The sequence below is a fragment of the Erpetoichthys calabaricus genome, chromosome 1 (genome assembly GCF_900747795.2).
Source record: "Erpetoichthys calabaricus chromosome 1, fErpCal1.3, whole genome shotgun sequence".
Classification (NCBI taxonomy): Eukaryota; Metazoa; Chordata; class Cladistia; order Polypteriformes; family Polypteridae; genus Erpetoichthys; species Erpetoichthys calabaricus.
In genome coordinates this window covers 286,546,203-286,563,702 of record NC_041394.2, presented here as the reverse complement: position 1 = coordinate 286,563,702, position 17,500 = coordinate 286,546,203, and the positions used below count along the sequence as shown (strand labels likewise).

The window sequence follows — 17,500 nt, the reverse complement described above, 5'->3', positions numbered from 1 at the left end:
TTAAATGTTTTAAATGTGTACCATTAATTCATTTATGGAGAACTTTAGGATTGGTTTTAATATCTAAAGCTATAATATTTTGCACAAGCATTATGTTAATATATTGTTGTACCAAGAGCATATTGTAAAAGCATTTTTAATTTTCCTTCATTGTATTTATTTTTAATGTTTGTCTTTTTGTGTTTTAGGCACAATTGGCTATAATCAAAGAAATCGAATTGACACTCTTATGTACTTATTAGCCTATCCCCAGAAACCAATGGTTAAAACAAAAACAATTGAACTAATTGATTTTGAGAAGCTACCAGCAGGTCAAAATGCTACAGTTGCAGTAATGAGCTATAGTGGCTATGATATTGAAGATGCCCTTGTTTTAAATAAGGCCTCCTTAGATAGGGGTAAGTAAAAAACAACTAATCTACATTATAGCATAACTCTATATGTTGTATACATTAATTTAATCATCTCCAGTTTTTCATCTTTTATTATTTTGTTCCTGTATGGGTCCTTGCTATTTTTACCTGCCTGTGGACTTGGTAAAACAAGTTTTTAACCATTTGAGGTAAAGAAGGGTTTCCATTAGTTTTGGTGACAATTTTAACTGCAGCCACAACATCATTAGCATAATCTGTAACAAGCTTAAGCAAGAAGTTACAAATGAAATGCCCTGAAGTTCCTTCCATTCTTACCCCTTGTTTCCTTACAGATAATGAATATGACTGTTTATTTATAGCATTGTATTATTTTTTTAAGGCTGATGGATCTGAAATTATGTATTGTATTTGTAACTTTTTATATCTCAACTCAAACTGAAGGTTTATTCATTATTATGTTGATTTATCAATTAAACGTTTTGAAGCCATTTTTAGGCTTTAAAGTGGTGTAAAACATCGTACAAACCAGCAAAATATGAGAAATGCTAAGATTGTTAAAGAAAAGTGATTTTTTATTCCCTTTTTTTCTTCTTTTTTGGCATAAAACAATGCTTTGGATAATATTGCTTTTTTAGATTATTTAAATTTTTTATACATGACCCTGTACTTTGTAAGTGGGTAGAGAAAACAGATGTCAGTAAACAGTTACTATTATTTGAAAGCCCTATATTTTTACAAAAATATTTGTGTTCTTTACATTTACATTATATCCTTCACCACTTCATAATTTTGCAAGTGGAATTTTAAATGTTCATGTTTTTGGAAGGAATGTAGAATGTGCACATGGTGACATGATTGTGTTGCTGATATTAGACGTGTGTATGAGACAATTTGGAGCTGCATTGTATTTTCCCTTTAGGTTAATTTAGTATTTATTCTCATAGCGTAAAACCTGTCTGCATCTTACTTTTTTGTATCTCTATCTACTTTTTAATTTTTATTTCTTTAATTAATGAATGATTTTTGCAAGGTTTTAGAATTTTAAAATAGATCCAAACAAATGCATGCAGTTTTCGTTTAACCTTTCTAGTCATGAGTTCAAATATTTACCTGGATGTGTTAATTTACATAAACCTTCATAGTCAAATTTGCAGGACGCTCTGCTCCACTTCATGAGTGTTTAAATAGGATCTTTTCAACATAATTGACTTTAGTGGGAAAAATAATATGATGAAACTGAGTGTCTTTGTGGTCTTTTTCAGCATAGTCCTTTTTACTTAACTAAATCATTTTTAGACAGAATGCCATTATCCATTGTTAATAATAAACAAACTCATGTTAAAAAATATTGCAGAGCTTTAAAAATGGCTTATGTAATATATTCCAAATTTGTTGACTGACTTATGAAAAAAGAATATCATATGTCTTTACCCTTTATATGCTTGCATATCTATTGCTATAATGTATACTAACAAATACAAGACTACTTACCCCAAGGAATACTTAATGCCTAATTGAAAACCAGTCATGATAATTGCAGTTCATATATTTAGAAGAACTGGCATAATGTCTAGTTGTTTTCAGCTGGAAAAGTCTGACAATTTATGTTTCACAATTGCCTATGGGTGCATTATATGATGTAAAGCTAGAAAATTTCTCTTGCCTTTTTTTTTTTTTTTAAACCTGATACGGCAGCCCCTATCAGTAGGTGATAATCTGTCTGTCCCTTACCAACTGTTTTTTGAGCTTGAAAGAATGTAGAATTTACTGCAGAATTGAGAATATACTATTGTAATTAAGTAAATAGGCATAATTACTGTATATTCTAAACTACTATAGTGATTTTAAAGTTTCATTAAAACCATGTTAAACTTTAAATTTGATGGTAACATATACATGTAATCAGCATTTAAAATATACATAAATTAATACTTGTCAAAAAAGAAAACAAATAGATATTTAAATGATTTGTGAAAAGAAAGCACAAATACATGAAAGCAGTTTGGTTAGTACACAACAAGAGATCAACAAGTTTCTACAAGATCTGTTAAAAATATTTTAATGTGCTTCGTAAATAATGACAAATAAGATTATATTTGTTTATTTGCTTAGCAGATGCTTTAATCCAAGGCAGTTTACAAAGGAGGTCAACATAATCGAGTAAACATCAATCTGGGGGAATGCTGAGAAACAGTACAAGGGTACACAATTTATTATCACAAGTGTAGAGCTCAGAACAAAATGCAACCTAGCTATGCTTCCTTGGTTACAAAAACGTAACAAAGCCAGTTGTTAAGGCTTTAGACTTCAAACCCTTAAGTTGTGGGTTCAAATCCCTCTACTGACACTATGTGACCATGAGCAATTCACTTCATCTGCCTGTGCTCCAACTGGAAAAACAAAAGAAATGTAAGAATTATTGTAAGTTACCATGAATAAAGATGTTAGCCAAATAAGTAAGTAATAAAGTAATAAGAATCAATTAAACAGAAATTCACTGAACAAGATAGTCTTCAAGGGTTTCTTAAAGACATTGATGGAGTCAGAGGTTTGAATGGGGAAGGGCAGCTCATTCTACCAGCTAGGAGCTACAAATGAAAATTCTGGGTTAGGATTTGATGCCAGAAAGAGATCACTACACACTGTTCATCATCAAACCTGAGTGGGCAAGAAGGCGCATAGAACCTCACAAGTGTCTCCTTGTACATAGGTACTGACTGATCCATTGTCTACTTTGTAGGCAAGCATCAAGGTTTTAAACTTAATGCATAATGCTATAGTGAGCCAGTGTAGCTATCTGAAAAGAGGAGTGACATGTACCTGTTGAACACCAGACATGTTGATGAATTTTGAATCATCTACAGCAGCTTGGTATCACATGCCGGTACTCCTACCAGCAGGGAGCTGCAGTAGTTCACACGTGACAAGACCAAAGTCTGTACCGGGAGTGGCACCTGGTCAGTGGTGAAGTTAAAACCCAATGGTTTGGTGATAATTTCTTTAGTATTTTTAACTAAGTGATTATAACTATTACCATATATAGTTGGCACATTATTTTAAGTACTATATTGTATTAACATATAATGTCATGGAGCTATTTGATACTACAGCCATATGAAAAAGTTTGGGAACCCCTCTTAATTTTTTGGATTTTAGTTTATCATTGGCTGAGCTTTCAAAGTAACAACTTCCTTTTAATATATGACATGCCTTATGGAAACGGTAGTATTTCAGCAGTGGCATTAAGTTTATTGGATTAATAGAAGATATGCTATATGCATCATAACAAAATTAGACAGGTGCATGAATTTGGGCACCCCTACAGAGATATTACATCAATACTTAGTTGAGCCTCCTTTTGCAAATATAACAGCCTCTAGACGCCTCCTATAGCCTTTGATGAGTGTCTGGATTCTGGATGGAGGTATTTTTGACCATTCTTCCATACAAAATCTCTCCAGTTCAGATAAATTTGATGGCAGCCTAACATGGACAGCCTGCTTCAAATCATCCCATAGATTTTCGATGATATTCAAGTCAGGGGACTGTGATGGCCATTCCAGAACATTATACTTCTCCTTCTGCATGAATGCCTTTGTAGATTTCGAACTGTGTTTTGGGTCATTGTCTTGTTAGAATATCCAACCCCTGCGTAACTTCAACTTTGTGACTGATGCTTGAACATTATCCTGAAGAATTTGTTGATATTGGGTTGAATTCATCTGACCCTCAACTTTAACAAGGGCCCCAGTCCCTGAACTAGCCACACAGCATGATGGAACCTCCACCAAATTTGACAGTAGGTAGCAGGTGTTTTTCTTGGAATGCGGTGTTCTTCTTCCGCCGTGCAAAGCGATTTTTGTTATGACCAAATAACTTCATTTTTGTCTCATCAGTCCAAAGCACGTTGTTCCAAAATGAATCTGGCTTGTCTAAATGAGCATTTGCATACAACAAGTGACTCTGTTTGTGGTGTGAGCACAAAAAGGGCTTCTTTCTCATCACCCTACCATACAGATGTTCTTTGTGCAAATTGCGCTGAATTGTAGAACGATGTACAGATGCACCATCTTCAGCAAGATGTTCTTGCAGGTCTTTGGAGGTGATCTATGTGTTGTCTGTAACCATTCTCATAATCCTGTGCATATGCCGCTCCTGTATTTTTCTTGGCCTGCCAGACCTGGGTTTAACATCAACTGTGCCTGTGGCATTCCATTTCCTGATTACATTCTTTACAATTGAAACTGACAGTTTAAGCCTCTGAGATAGCTTTTTGTAGCCTTCCCCTAAACCATGATACTGAACAATCTTTGCTTTCAGATCTTTTGAGAGTTGCTTTGAGGATCCCATGCTTTCACTCTTCAGAGGAGTGTCAAAGGGAAGCACAACTTGCAGTTGACCACCTTAAATACCTTTTCTCATGATAAAACACACCTGTCTATGAAGTTCAAGGCTTAACGAGCTAATCCAACCAATTTGGTGTTGCAAGTAATCAGTATTGAGCAGTTACATGCATTCAAATCAGCAAAATTACAAGGGTACCCAAATTTTAGCACAGCCAGTTTTTCACATTTGATTTAATTCCATACAACTAAATACTGCTTCACTAAAAATCTTTGTTCGGAAAACACCCCATGTTCCTAGGAAATGAAAGACATACCACTGTTATCTTTTTTGTTGAAAGTAGAGTAAATTATTATGCGGACTGAGAAGGGTTCCCAAACGTTTTCATATGACTGTATATTGCTACTAGTTCAATGGCATTTCCAGTTGAAATGATTTGAGTACCTATAGAGAATGCTGCCTGGATGCTTTCCATGGGAGGTATATGTGGAAAAGCCCAGCAACATGTGGTAAAGCGTTTTAAGGGGCCATGGCAGTGTATGATTTTTAGTTGTAAAATGGTGTGACTCAGGTGGGTGTGGGTGCATGTTGATGGAAAACTATGCAGCCATAGGGTGTGCATTTGGGAAATCTGGCTGTCTGCTTGCTCACATGCAAGTGCGATCAGCTCAGCTGTTCCTCATTGACACTCCATAGGTTGTTAAGCAAAGCACTTACACCCACAAAGTATAGAGTCTGAGTGGTATAGAGAGGAGAGAAATAAATAAGGAAAAGATATTGCTTGAGGGCAAGAAAGAAATATGTAATTGAGTAAATCAAGAGAGTTGATTAAAAAAGATGAAGAGTAAGATTGGGAGTCCAAACCAGTGCAGTAGACAGGAGACAAAGTGGTCAGTAGTAGTGAGAGAGATGAGTGGCGCTTAAGGGGCAGGTCACTTCTGTTGAGCATTAAGGGAGCAGGATCAGGTAATTGGCTTAGCTGAGTGTCCTAATGATGCCAAAGGGATGGTGATGAGACAATGAAGTCGGGCTTTGAGTGTCCCAGCAGTTACCTGCTGAGGTTGCTGGGACAAAAGCCATTGTCTCATGCCCAATGGACGAGTGGGGTAAACAAAGAAGACAAATGCTTGGAAGCTCACAGGAGAAATAAAAAAAAATTAAACCCATTTAATTTTTTGTTTTTTGTTTTTGATTTTATGAGAGCACTTGTTTTATGGCTTATTTATTGATTTTTTTGTATTGAAAAATTTGAACTGCACTTATTTAGTTGACACTGCTTTATGTGATTGATTTGAATAAAATGCACTACAGACTTTTGTTGCACAAACTTTGTTTTTTGTGTCCTCATTGCGCTAGTCCATCTCAGTTTCATGACGTTTGACGCCACGAGAAATGGCTGATGCCATTGCTGCAGCCACTCAGGGCATCATTATAACCTCTCTGACACAGGGCGCACAACATATTTTCTGTCTGTGTTAGGCTTAGAGTTACTGAGGATTCTCCAGAAGAAATGTAGCTGGACCTACAGAAGATTAGTTGGAATTTTAGTTGTTACTATATTGTTTCTATTGTGAAAGGAAGTGTCTTGCAGTTTTTTTAATACCATTCTTTTTATATATCTGTATTGCCATTTTGACTCTCTGTGCTGCATTTTTAAGGTTTTGGAAGATGTCTAGTATATAAGAATGCCAAATGTACCCTGAAGCGTTACACTAATCAGACATTTGATAAAGTCATGGGTCCAATGCTAGATGCAGAAACCAGGAAACCAATCTGGCGCCATGAAATCCTTGATGCTGATGGAATTTGTTCTCCAGGTAATTTTTTTTTTTTTATTCTCTTTTAATTTAATACTTTTACAGGGTCATTACTTGAGTTATTGGTTATTAAGATTTGAAATGTAAGGTTTTTAATATGCTTGAAGTAATTTTTAAGCTCACTTAACTTTTAGAATATATAACAAGAATGCTATGACATAATCTGTTTTTTCCTTCCTAAATTATATTAAATTAAATACAAGAATGCAGAAGCAGAAGTGTGTTGGTTTGGAATTGCATTATTAAATACAGTTCACTTATAGGATTAACAGATAAATAAGTTAGCAGTTATAACATACAGTAATCTAATACAAGAAAAGACAAGTGGATGCACTGTACATTATGTGAAAACCTTAATAATAACTTGAAATAGATTTTACTTTTATAATGGGTTAAATTAGCATGATACATGTTCAGGCTTAGTGAATATTCTGCAAGTCCTAATATTTGTATACCTTAATAAATTGAACAGGATGGTTTTGACACCAAAAATTACATAAACTTTCATATCCTGTCTCCTTTTCTTTTTACTCTGTACACCTCAGACTATAACACCAGGTAATGTCACTTGCAGAACTTGTCAGATGATTCTGCACTTATGGGGTATATTGATAAGGTGTAAGATGGAGAGTATAGGAATCAGGTGGATAATTTTGTTTCTTGGTGCAAAAGAATTGTCAGCAATTTAACATCAGCAAAACTAAAGAACTGGTTATTGACTTTTGCTGCACTAAAGAACCTCTATGTCCTGCTATATTTTTGTAGGATGCATGCATACATATGCTTCATGATAATATTTCTCATAATTATTGTAAAAAACTTGTGCTGTTCTATTTCTAGTTGGCTCACACTTTTTATTATTTGTTCTGTTTTTGTTTTCTATTGTTTGGTGTATATCTATTGTATATATACAGTATATATATTTTGGTAGTTTATACAGTATTTACAATATATGTACTTTATATTTTTGTATCATCCATTGACATGTATAGAACATTTATTTTTGAGTTTTATTTTGCTGTGGGTACATACATTGTTGTATTACATGTGGGATATTATGTTTGGGTCTATATTATTTTTTTGTGGAACATTCTAATTTTCCATATGTTTACTTTTTGTGTAATAGTTTTTGCTTTATGTGCATTCATCCATTCTATAATTTATGCCTTTATTTTATGTAAAATATATTGAGTAGAATTATATACAGTGACAAAGTTTTTTCTTTTTGTACATTTAAAATACATATAATCTTTTTTGGGTTCTAATTACTTTTTGTTTTGGTCATTATCACAGTAAGCAGATTGCAGTAGCTGTCCCCTGAGGCTCCACCCACATAGTAGTGAAACAGGACCGTGAGGAGGGCCCTGCCCATCTCCCCACTCCTGATGTCACGTTTCCCCCTCCCTTCAGCCTGCAGCCTCTGTTTCAAAATAGCAGGAATATATCGCTCCTGCAAGCGAACTATGATTCATAGCATGATGAGAGAAGTCGCAAAATCAACTGGAATGTTCAAGACAATGATAGAAAAAAAAAAACCAATCTAAATCTGTTAAGTAGTTTTCTCATTCACTAGCTAAGCAGAGGTAAGGAACGCCCTGAGGCTGACGCATGAATGAGGAAAAAGAAATGAACATTCATGAAGAGATTTGCTCTCACATCTTTATGATGTGTTTCTTTCTCCTTGTAGATTCTGCCACTTTAAGAGTCAATTTAATCTGTGGCCCAATTCATGTGCCTTTTAGAGGGTAAAATGGGTATGCAGTCAGGAGCGGGAGAAACTTTGACACTGCACACTACTTTCTCTCTCTCTCTATGTATAGACTGTACCAAAGTCATATGTACTTGTTACAAAATACACAGGTCTGCAAAGTCAAACTCAAAAAAAAGTTGTTTTCTTATGTCTATTGTAAATAGTTAATTTTATTAGTATTCTTGAGCACAATAAAAAAAAGTAATAATTTGATTGTTTCCATCACATCACACTTACATACAAAGCTGAAAAGAAATTTAATTAAAATGTAACAAATTACACAACTTATTCATGTATACAGCATTTTTATAAATCAGTTTAGCATGAAATATTTAGTCAATCTGTTTTTTTAACATATACTATATGTAAATAAAACAATGTATGTTCATTAGCTTAGACATACTTGTAACAGTTTTTGTGGCCTGTATATATATATTCTGGTGCTTCCCTGTGAATCATCCAGTGGTAGTGTGCCATCATACTAATACATCAATGTACCTGGACCTTCTTTTCACATCCTTTATATTCTAATGGAATCTTTCATCTTGGTCTTCACTCATTGCTTCAACATTTTCAGAGAAAAATTCCAAATGCAAATCTAAAAAATGAACTTTGAGATTCATGTTGTAACCCAATTCCATAAACCTAGCTAACAAGTTTTCCATAATTTCTTTGTAATTTTGGGTCTTGATTAGTGCTGGGATTTATACCAGTTCATACCAAAAAACGTTTTTTATTTTTGTTATGATATGGATTTTTCTTATACCGCAATACCAGTTTAAATAGCCTAAACAACGTTCGGAACATGGCACAGCAGGAAACTGTTTAACGGGGGACTTTTTTCACTGCTACACCGCTAAACACGCATACAACAGAGTACATGCGTTAGTGGAGGTATTGGGCGGTAAAAATTGACAGAGAACATTCTGAAGCATAAGCTGTAGCAAACAATGAAGTTGAACATGATGCCAGAAGAACTTTTGCAGAAAAAAGGAGCTGCGTCTGTTGTCTGGAGATTTTGGTTTTAAAACGTCGGATGTGGACCAAACAACTATTTACTGCAAATGCTGTTGAGCTAAAGTTGTTGCTGGAGGCGGTAACACAAGCAATTTGCTGCACCACCTTAGCTGCAAACATGCTTTGGAGTACCATGAATGTATGGAACTAAGACTGGCACCCTCCACGTCCTCAGGTAAAACTGAAAAGGCTAGAGGACACTGTAGGACTGCCTACAACTAAAAAAGCAAGCGGTGGATCGAGATTACCAAGGCCATTACAATCCATATAGGTAACGTGTCAGTGGACAGAGATTGTTGACATTAACAGAAAGTGTAGTTGGTTTACAAAAATGTTTACTCTTTATTCCTTTTCTAAGACATGTTCAGTGCAATACAACTTTTGACAAGCACCTCTGGATATTTTACGAAGTCTAAATGCCTCTTTGGATGGTTGAAAATATGTTGTCAAAATTATAGTTTAAGTTGTCTGCAAAATTTGTTCAATAAAATGGTTCTATATTTTGACTGCAACTGTAATGCAATGTGATTCCTTCTCTTCATTAGTGCCACCCCCTTGAAAACTATCACTTTATGGGGCCATGCAAACCTGTTATTAATACTTGTGTGCACATTAAAAAATTTTTGTACAGTGTACAATTCTCACGACAGTGGAATAGGTTATTCTTAGCCAGTCTACTGCAGTAATTGCAGTGGAAAATGTGTTTAACATCCACTCATGCATGGGGAAAAAAATACCGTTGAATACCGTGAAACTGGTATAATTTTGAAAAACACAGTGATATAGAATTTTGGTCATACTGCCCAGCTCTAGTCTTGATTATTACCTAAAAATTTGGAAAGTGCTAGCTTCTGTTTTCCAGGACATTCATCGCACCATCCAATTCTGCATCAAAAATTACTTTTCTAATATGAGGCTCGCAAAAATGCCTTCTTTCAATTAAGCCTCAGACAAACCTGGAAACTTTACTTAAAATAGGCTCCATCTTTTGGTAGAGCTTTGATAAACAGTTTCCTTAAATTAAGCTTAATATAAAGTGGTGCTAGCAGCACTTTTTCTTGATATACCAAGCTACATCTGATGATGTTTTTGGCAGCAAACTGTAGCTTTTTTTCTAGCTGGCCATTCCTTCTGAAACCAATGTAAATTCTTGCCTCTGCTGTCACACTCACAAAGAAAACATTTTGTATTGAAAGTGCTTTACAAGATGTTAAAAACATACAAGAGAAGATAAACAGATTAGAAATTGATAAAAGTAAGAATGAATGAATAACAAAATTAATGCATAAGAATAAATCAGTACATACCTGCATAGCATAGATGTACAAGCCGCAGAAAAAGTAGACTCCTTGTATACAGATTTGTTTTTAAGTCCCTGTAGATAAGGCAGATTTGTTTGCCAAATGCAGGTCAATTTTGGAAAGGTGAATATGATTTTTCAACAAAATACTGTATAATTGTTCCATTTAAGTGTTCATCATAATACATTTTTTTATCTTTTTACATTATGATTTTTTAAATTATATTTCACAGTGTAAATACAATGTAATTTTTTTGACTCTTGCACTGGAAAGATGCATATGAAAACATCACTCGTAAGCACTCATTTTAATAAGTGTGAAATTAGAGAGCTCTGTTTGCACAAAATGACTTCTTCAAAGAGAAAGGTACACTGAATGCAATGCAACCCTGGCCAAGGCACCAGTCTGTTGCAGAGCACACCTGCACAATTACTCACACTGGGGACAAGTTAGAGCCTCCAGTTAACCTAACACACATACCTTTGTGGCCAGAGGAAAACTTACACAGACACAGGGAGAATGTGCAAACTCAAGACTGACTGACTAAGTGATGTGAATCTAGGATACTGAACTTGTAAGAAAACCATGCTAACTACTGTGCCTCTGTGCTACCCTGTGCAAAAAGAAAATCTGAAAAGCTGTCACCACCTTGTATAGGGTGTCCAGAGCAACACATGTTGATAAAGCAAACAATGATTCTTATTCATTTGGTTTTTGCTTTCAAGTAAGATTTTTTTTAATAGGGTCTCATCAGTTTCATCTAGTGGAATTTATATTGACAACCCCAAAAACACCACTGTAATATTTGGTGTCAAAACCATCCCATTCTATTTATTAAACTTATTCAGAAAAAATAAAGTTATGAAAAAGTGTGATTTATGAATTGAGAAACAGTTAATAAATGACAGTAAAAAATGTATTTGCTGCTTCTGTAGGAAAAATTGTTAATTAGTGTTAGACAGTTAATTGCAGAAAAAGACATGCAAAGAGTCACTCACTGTACATAAGCTCTGGAAAGAAGAAGCAGTTAAAATTTAGAATAAGTACTGTATTAAATTATTTTAATATGGAAGAGTTTTTAATGCAATGGCTATATTAAAGACAAGCCAGGCTTCAAAAGTTGAAGAGAATTTAGCAGCAATACACAAAACTGAGCAGTACTGCAAGATGAGCCATAAACTGGAAAGCTGTAAATAGAATTCCTGTCAGCAAGAAGTAAAATGTAGAGTAGGAGCACCTAATAATTTAGATAATTTGGGATGTCAATAAAAACAAAGCACACAAGACACTGTGAAATGCTTCATCCTATGTTATACATAGAAATTTTATCCTAAAACTAAAGATATTAACTGGAACGTAACATATGAATCTACAGTACAATGGAAGTTTTTTTCCCTCAAAGATTAAAGCATGTAGATGAATAATTATCATGAGAAAATCAGATCAGTCAAGTCCATCATAATGTTAATACTAACAATGTAGATTCAAGTACAGTACTATGTAAATTTTGCAGTAGACACCAAATAGAAAGAATAAAAAATCTGTATAAATTGGTAATATAAATAAATAAATAAATAAAGTCAAGACAAATTTGAATTCTGGACAAACTACTGGAAAAAGCAATTTTTTAAAAATAAGTATAAAGATGTATGAACAAGTAGGGGAAATGTTGATAATAAATATAAGAGGTGATCATTTCAGAATTTGATTTTTGACTTTGAGTTTACTTTTTATGGTGGCACAGTGTTGTTATCCTAGAAGAAATATGCCTATCCATTTAAAAAGAGTAATACAATGCTAGACCAAACTATAAAATATAAGGAAAGACACAATCTGGATTGTTGGATATATTTTACAAATTACACATTTCATCCTAGTTTACCTCAGCTGCAAGATGCTTGTTCCACTACTATTTTTTTTTATTCCTGTAGCAGATTATTTTCATTTAATATAATGCCAAAATGCACTTCTGCCTTCACTTCATTATTCCTCTGAAACATGTTTGTAATTAATATGGTAACAAGTCCGTACTTCATGAAACCTTTCCATCCTTTTTTATGTATTTATTTTTTTTTTACAAAATTCTTCATGGAGTTGACCAAGTTAATCCAGCAGATCTCTTCCAGCTAAATACTAAAATCCTCATTTGAGGATTAAAGTGATGTAAACAGAACAGTCTGTAGATAAACCATAGAGAGTTGGGGATCTAGCCCAGACCCCATTCATTGTCTGAGATGTTGGAAACAGTAAGCATGTAAGCACAGTGCCAGCAGCCACTACAACAGCTCTTTCTTCCCAATAGTCACTATGACACATCACACTAGTAGCTGGGACTTGCTTTTTTTTTATTTTTATTATGTATATATATATATATATATATATATAAGTCTAGCCATTGGTAAGGACTGGGTCATGGACTACTCTTCATCCATTTTCACAGTATAGCTGCTAAAAAGGAAACAGCCTAATTAGTTTCAGGTGAGTTAGACCCTGCTTCCTGCAGTGGCCCCTTCAGTTAGTTCCTTTTAAAGCCTGATAAGTGCTCATAATTTTTTGACAGTAAGAAATAAAGAGAACATATTCATGAAAGAATGAATATTACTTCACATAGTACATACAGAGAATATTTAGTATATTAGACAAGCATGTGGCTCTGGAAGTTGAGGTTAATTATTTTGTTGTTTTTTTGTTAATTGGATGAATAAGCTACTATGACAATTTATTTATCAAATACCTGAATAAAAATTAGGTAGATCTTCAGGAAGAACTCCTTGTTTATGAAGTAAAAATTTGAATGCAATTAAGAATTAACTACTTCAGAAAAATAATGAATAACACTGAGCTTTAGCCATAAATCCTTTGTTAGATATGCATTTTGATACAAACTGATGAAGGTATCTCCTATTTATATTCAATGCATTTTTTGCTTTTGTAAAAATTAAATAAACCTGAAACCTAGTATTTAGTTTTTTTCCTATAGATTTTTGATTTTAAAGATTTTATTACAGGAAGTCAGTAATATTGTACATACAGTCTTATTCAAATTAAATAATCAAATCACTTTTTTGTGTATTGAGAAATTTCCAACTTTTTTTTTTTTTTACACAGCTTTTTAAATTAATTTTTGCTTTGATGTTTTGCTCTTTTCCTGCTATGTAACTACTTTCCTATTTATTTGAACAGGTGAAAAGGTAGAAAACAAGCAAGTACTTGTTAATAAGTATATGCCTACGGTCACGCAGACTCCACTGGAGGGCACAAGTCAACCTCAACAACCACAGTACAGAGATGTTCCTATCACGTAAGTGGACTTCAGTAATAGTTTTTGTGCTGGATTGGTTAAGTGAATGCATTAAAGTCTTAAAACATTATTGTGATATGTACAGGGATGTACAATATATTTAATTAGCATTTGGAAGCTAAAAGCTGCATACCAGCAATTTAGATTTGAGATAAAATAAAAGTAAGTGAAAGTACAGAATTTCAAATCAAATTTTATACACTTGCAAAATTACACACAAATTTTAGGTCACCCAGAACATATTTTTAAAGCTAGTTATCGTAACAGTATGTATTTGCTTTTAAAACACTACAAAGCACAACTTTTCTTAAAATGGCATGCTGATGCTCTCTATAGCCTTGTTGATGCAACTATGACTTATATATAATATATATATATGAAAGTGTGTCAGCTTAGCTTAGGCCTAGTGAGTGACTTCAAAGACACATTTGCATTTTATTTGTACACAGACAGAACAACTAAAAACACCTGACAGTAAGTCTTGCCAATGCCTAACACTCAGCCAAAAGGGGATGGAATGCAGAAAGTGGTATTGGTTTAAAACTTTAAACTGTATTAATGTGTAGAAATGCCCAAAAAAGCGATGCATTTGTATTGTTGCTTTGTACTCTTTTCATGTCAAAATAAATTAAATTATAATACAGCAAATCTATCAGTTTAACCATTTTAAGTGACACTGGGGAAAGTGCATCTCTTTCAACATTTTATTTATTTAATAATAAATTAGTATACTTACTTACAGTATACACTACTGTTCAAAAGTTTTGGGTCACCCAGAATGTTTCATGTTTTTGCTAGAAATTGACATTTTAAATTGATTTAAAAATATAGACAAGGAATTAATAGTGTTTATGATGGCTATTACTGCTTGAAATGACTGATTTTATAATGTATTATGTCTGTCCACTCCACCAGCACCCTAGGACCCCAACAGTACTGACTGTTGGAGCTACAATTCTCATGCAGCCCTGAGTGTGTCCACACAGGAACACCTCCCAGGAAAATATGCTCCCTTGCTGCCACTGTCCTTCCTTTGCTTTGTCCTCTTGACCAGGAAATGTGCCAGCAAACAACCTGGCCTGGATGCCAAACCATCCATATCCTCCTTTACATCAGTTACTATTTAAGTTTTGAAGGTTCCCACTTAAACTACATGACTCAGTAGTTTGTTTCAGACTGCCATGTCTCTGTTTAAATGAGTTGTTTTTAGTGTTCTTAAATGCACTTCTCAATCTTAGACTGGCACATTTCTTCTTCTGTTTATTTATTGATGCCACCAGTATTTTTGTTTGTTCCACAAGCAGGAGAAGTTAAATATTTCCTTGACAGCTTGATTTCTCCAAGAAGTGTTGTTTTGTTTTTATTTTCCTTGAATTTACTATTCTTCATTTATAGCTACAAAGGATCCACAGATTCTTACATAGAGAAAGTGATGATTTCGTCAAATGCAGATGATGCATTCTTGATAAAAATCCTTTTAAGGCAAACTAGACGTCCAGAAATTGGAGATAAATTCAGTAGTCGTCACGGACAGAAAGGTGAGATATTTTTAATTTTTGGAAAAATGTTTATCCTGAGATATAACTTCTTCATTTATTCTTCCTTTGTGTGTTTTAATGTGTATTTTATCGCATATTTAAGCTGCTAAAGCGGGAACATGATTTTAAATAGCTTTAAACTTGTCTGATTAGTCATTTTTCTGTTTTTCTTCATCAGATCAAACATCAGCAATTTGAACCTTTGAATTTAGTTTTCAAAATTGACATAATTTAAGTGTAAGCTGACAAGGAAGTCACATGACCTATTTTTCTCTACTAACAACATGTTTATTATACAGTAGCATACATTTCTACTTAGAAAGCTCATTGAAAACTCATTGAAAGTATTTTATTACCTCTGCTGATAGCCCCAGATTAATTGATTAATAGAAGTATTTGTATAGTTTCCTCATAGTTGAAAATTAGTTAGTATAAAGTAGCGGTTTGTCTTTGTTTTTTGCATACACTATACATAATATATGATTTGTGAAATATTTTATGATGTAGGCATTATAAAGTATATACTTGATATACTGTTGATTAAAGAAGATGTTAAAATTGACTTTGACATTATAAGTTTCAGACTTAGATTTGCTGTTGGACAATTCAGCAAAACATCATTCCTAGGAATCTATATCAGAAAAAAAGTGTTCTTTCATTTGTCCTGGGTGGTGAAAGTTTATCTGACTATTTTTTTTCCCCAACAGCTTTTTGTATTTCTTTTCAAAGTTTTCAAGTTATGATGCTATCTTCAGTTTCTGGTTGCCACCACCTTAGCTTGTAATGTAAAGTGTTTGATCCTTTTCCCATAAATGATTTTTATCTTACTTATATATGTTCAAAATCTAACTTTAACTTAATTTTTGGAAACAAGAGTTTAAAATCATATGTGGACTAACAGTTAGGCAGATCAAGTTACTCATACTGTATATCCAACCATTTATTTTCTGAAATGTCTTATACAGTATAAGATAATAGTGATGTAAAGCATCTCTTGGTATTGGATATAAGGCACATTTTAAACTTGAAAGAGACGCCAGTCCATTGCAGGCCACATCCATGTACAGTAACTAATCTGTAGTGGCACTATTTTGATTACATTATTTGAATTTTGAAAATAACCTGACATGATAAGAAAATAGAAATTGCACATGTAAGTGCCTCAGTCAAACTAGGAATTATGAACTGATATATTGGAACATTACTGGTTGAGTTCTGAACACCAAACCAGTTTTTTCTACAATCAAGCACGGTATGTACTAAATGCTCCTTTTATTAACCATGCTTACCTTCCCAGCATAACAGACTGCTAGATAACTAATGGCAGTATATGTGTAGCTAATACTGTAGTACAGTAGTTTCTCAGTATTTAGGGTCAAAAATCACCATAAAACTTTAATCTTCGATGCTGATCAACTGAGGATGGAAGGGGACATTGTCAATTATTAATAAAACTTTGAAATGCAACCCTTCCTTCTCCACATATTTATTTACTTTGGAGATGAAGCATTGGTGAAACTATTCGGGGAATAATACTGCCATGATGCATACATTGAGATTGTGTTGCCAGAAGATGGGCAGATAGTTCTTTTTTATTTTTGGGAGCACAAAGATTCTTTGCTCTGTAAACAGTGATAGACTTTATCGTATTCCTGGCTTTGTTGTCATATAATAGCAGCATCAAACTGTTCTTTCATGCTTTGAAGTCTGGTGCCTATTTTGCTCTTTTGAATATAGGTTGTTCTGGATGTTTTTTTCCAAAACAGTCCTGTTTCATCACAATTTAAAACTTGCTTAACATGGTAGCCTCAATGGATTTTTTCCCCAAATCTACTGGAAATGCCACAGCAGCTTCTTCATCGACAGGTGCAGCTTTTTCAGTTGTTTTTATATATTTGACATTAAACCTATTCCTATATCTATGCACCCCAGCACGTGCTTGCTGTGAATGGCTTAGTGTCCTCTTCCATGTTCTCTTTTTTCCAAAAGTCTTTGTATGGACATAATGCCTTTTGCTGTAACACAAATTTAAGGCTTTTTACACCTTTATTAACACCT

At 33.8% G+C, this 17,500-nt stretch overlaps 2 protein-coding genes across 3 annotated transcripts in view; one reads left to right on the top strand and one right to left on the bottom strand.

The window, feature by feature from the left end:
- The window catches only part of LOC114662582 (NADH-cytochrome b5 reductase 3-like), a 1,047,486-nt gene that overhangs the window by 231,328 nt on the left and 798,658 nt on the right, over positions 1-17,500 (bottom strand). The window lies entirely within an intron of this gene.
- polr3b (polymerase (RNA) III (DNA directed) polypeptide B) overlaps positions 1-17,500 on the top strand; it is a 201,292-nt gene that overhangs the window by 137,798 nt on the left and 45,994 nt on the right. The window contains 4 exon segments of the mRNA XM_028816094.2: positions 189-398; positions 6,377-6,535; positions 13,787-13,904; positions 15,300-15,442. Of these exon segments, the coding sequence (XP_028671927.2) occupies positions 189-398; positions 6,377-6,535; positions 13,787-13,904; positions 15,300-15,442 (630 nt within the window).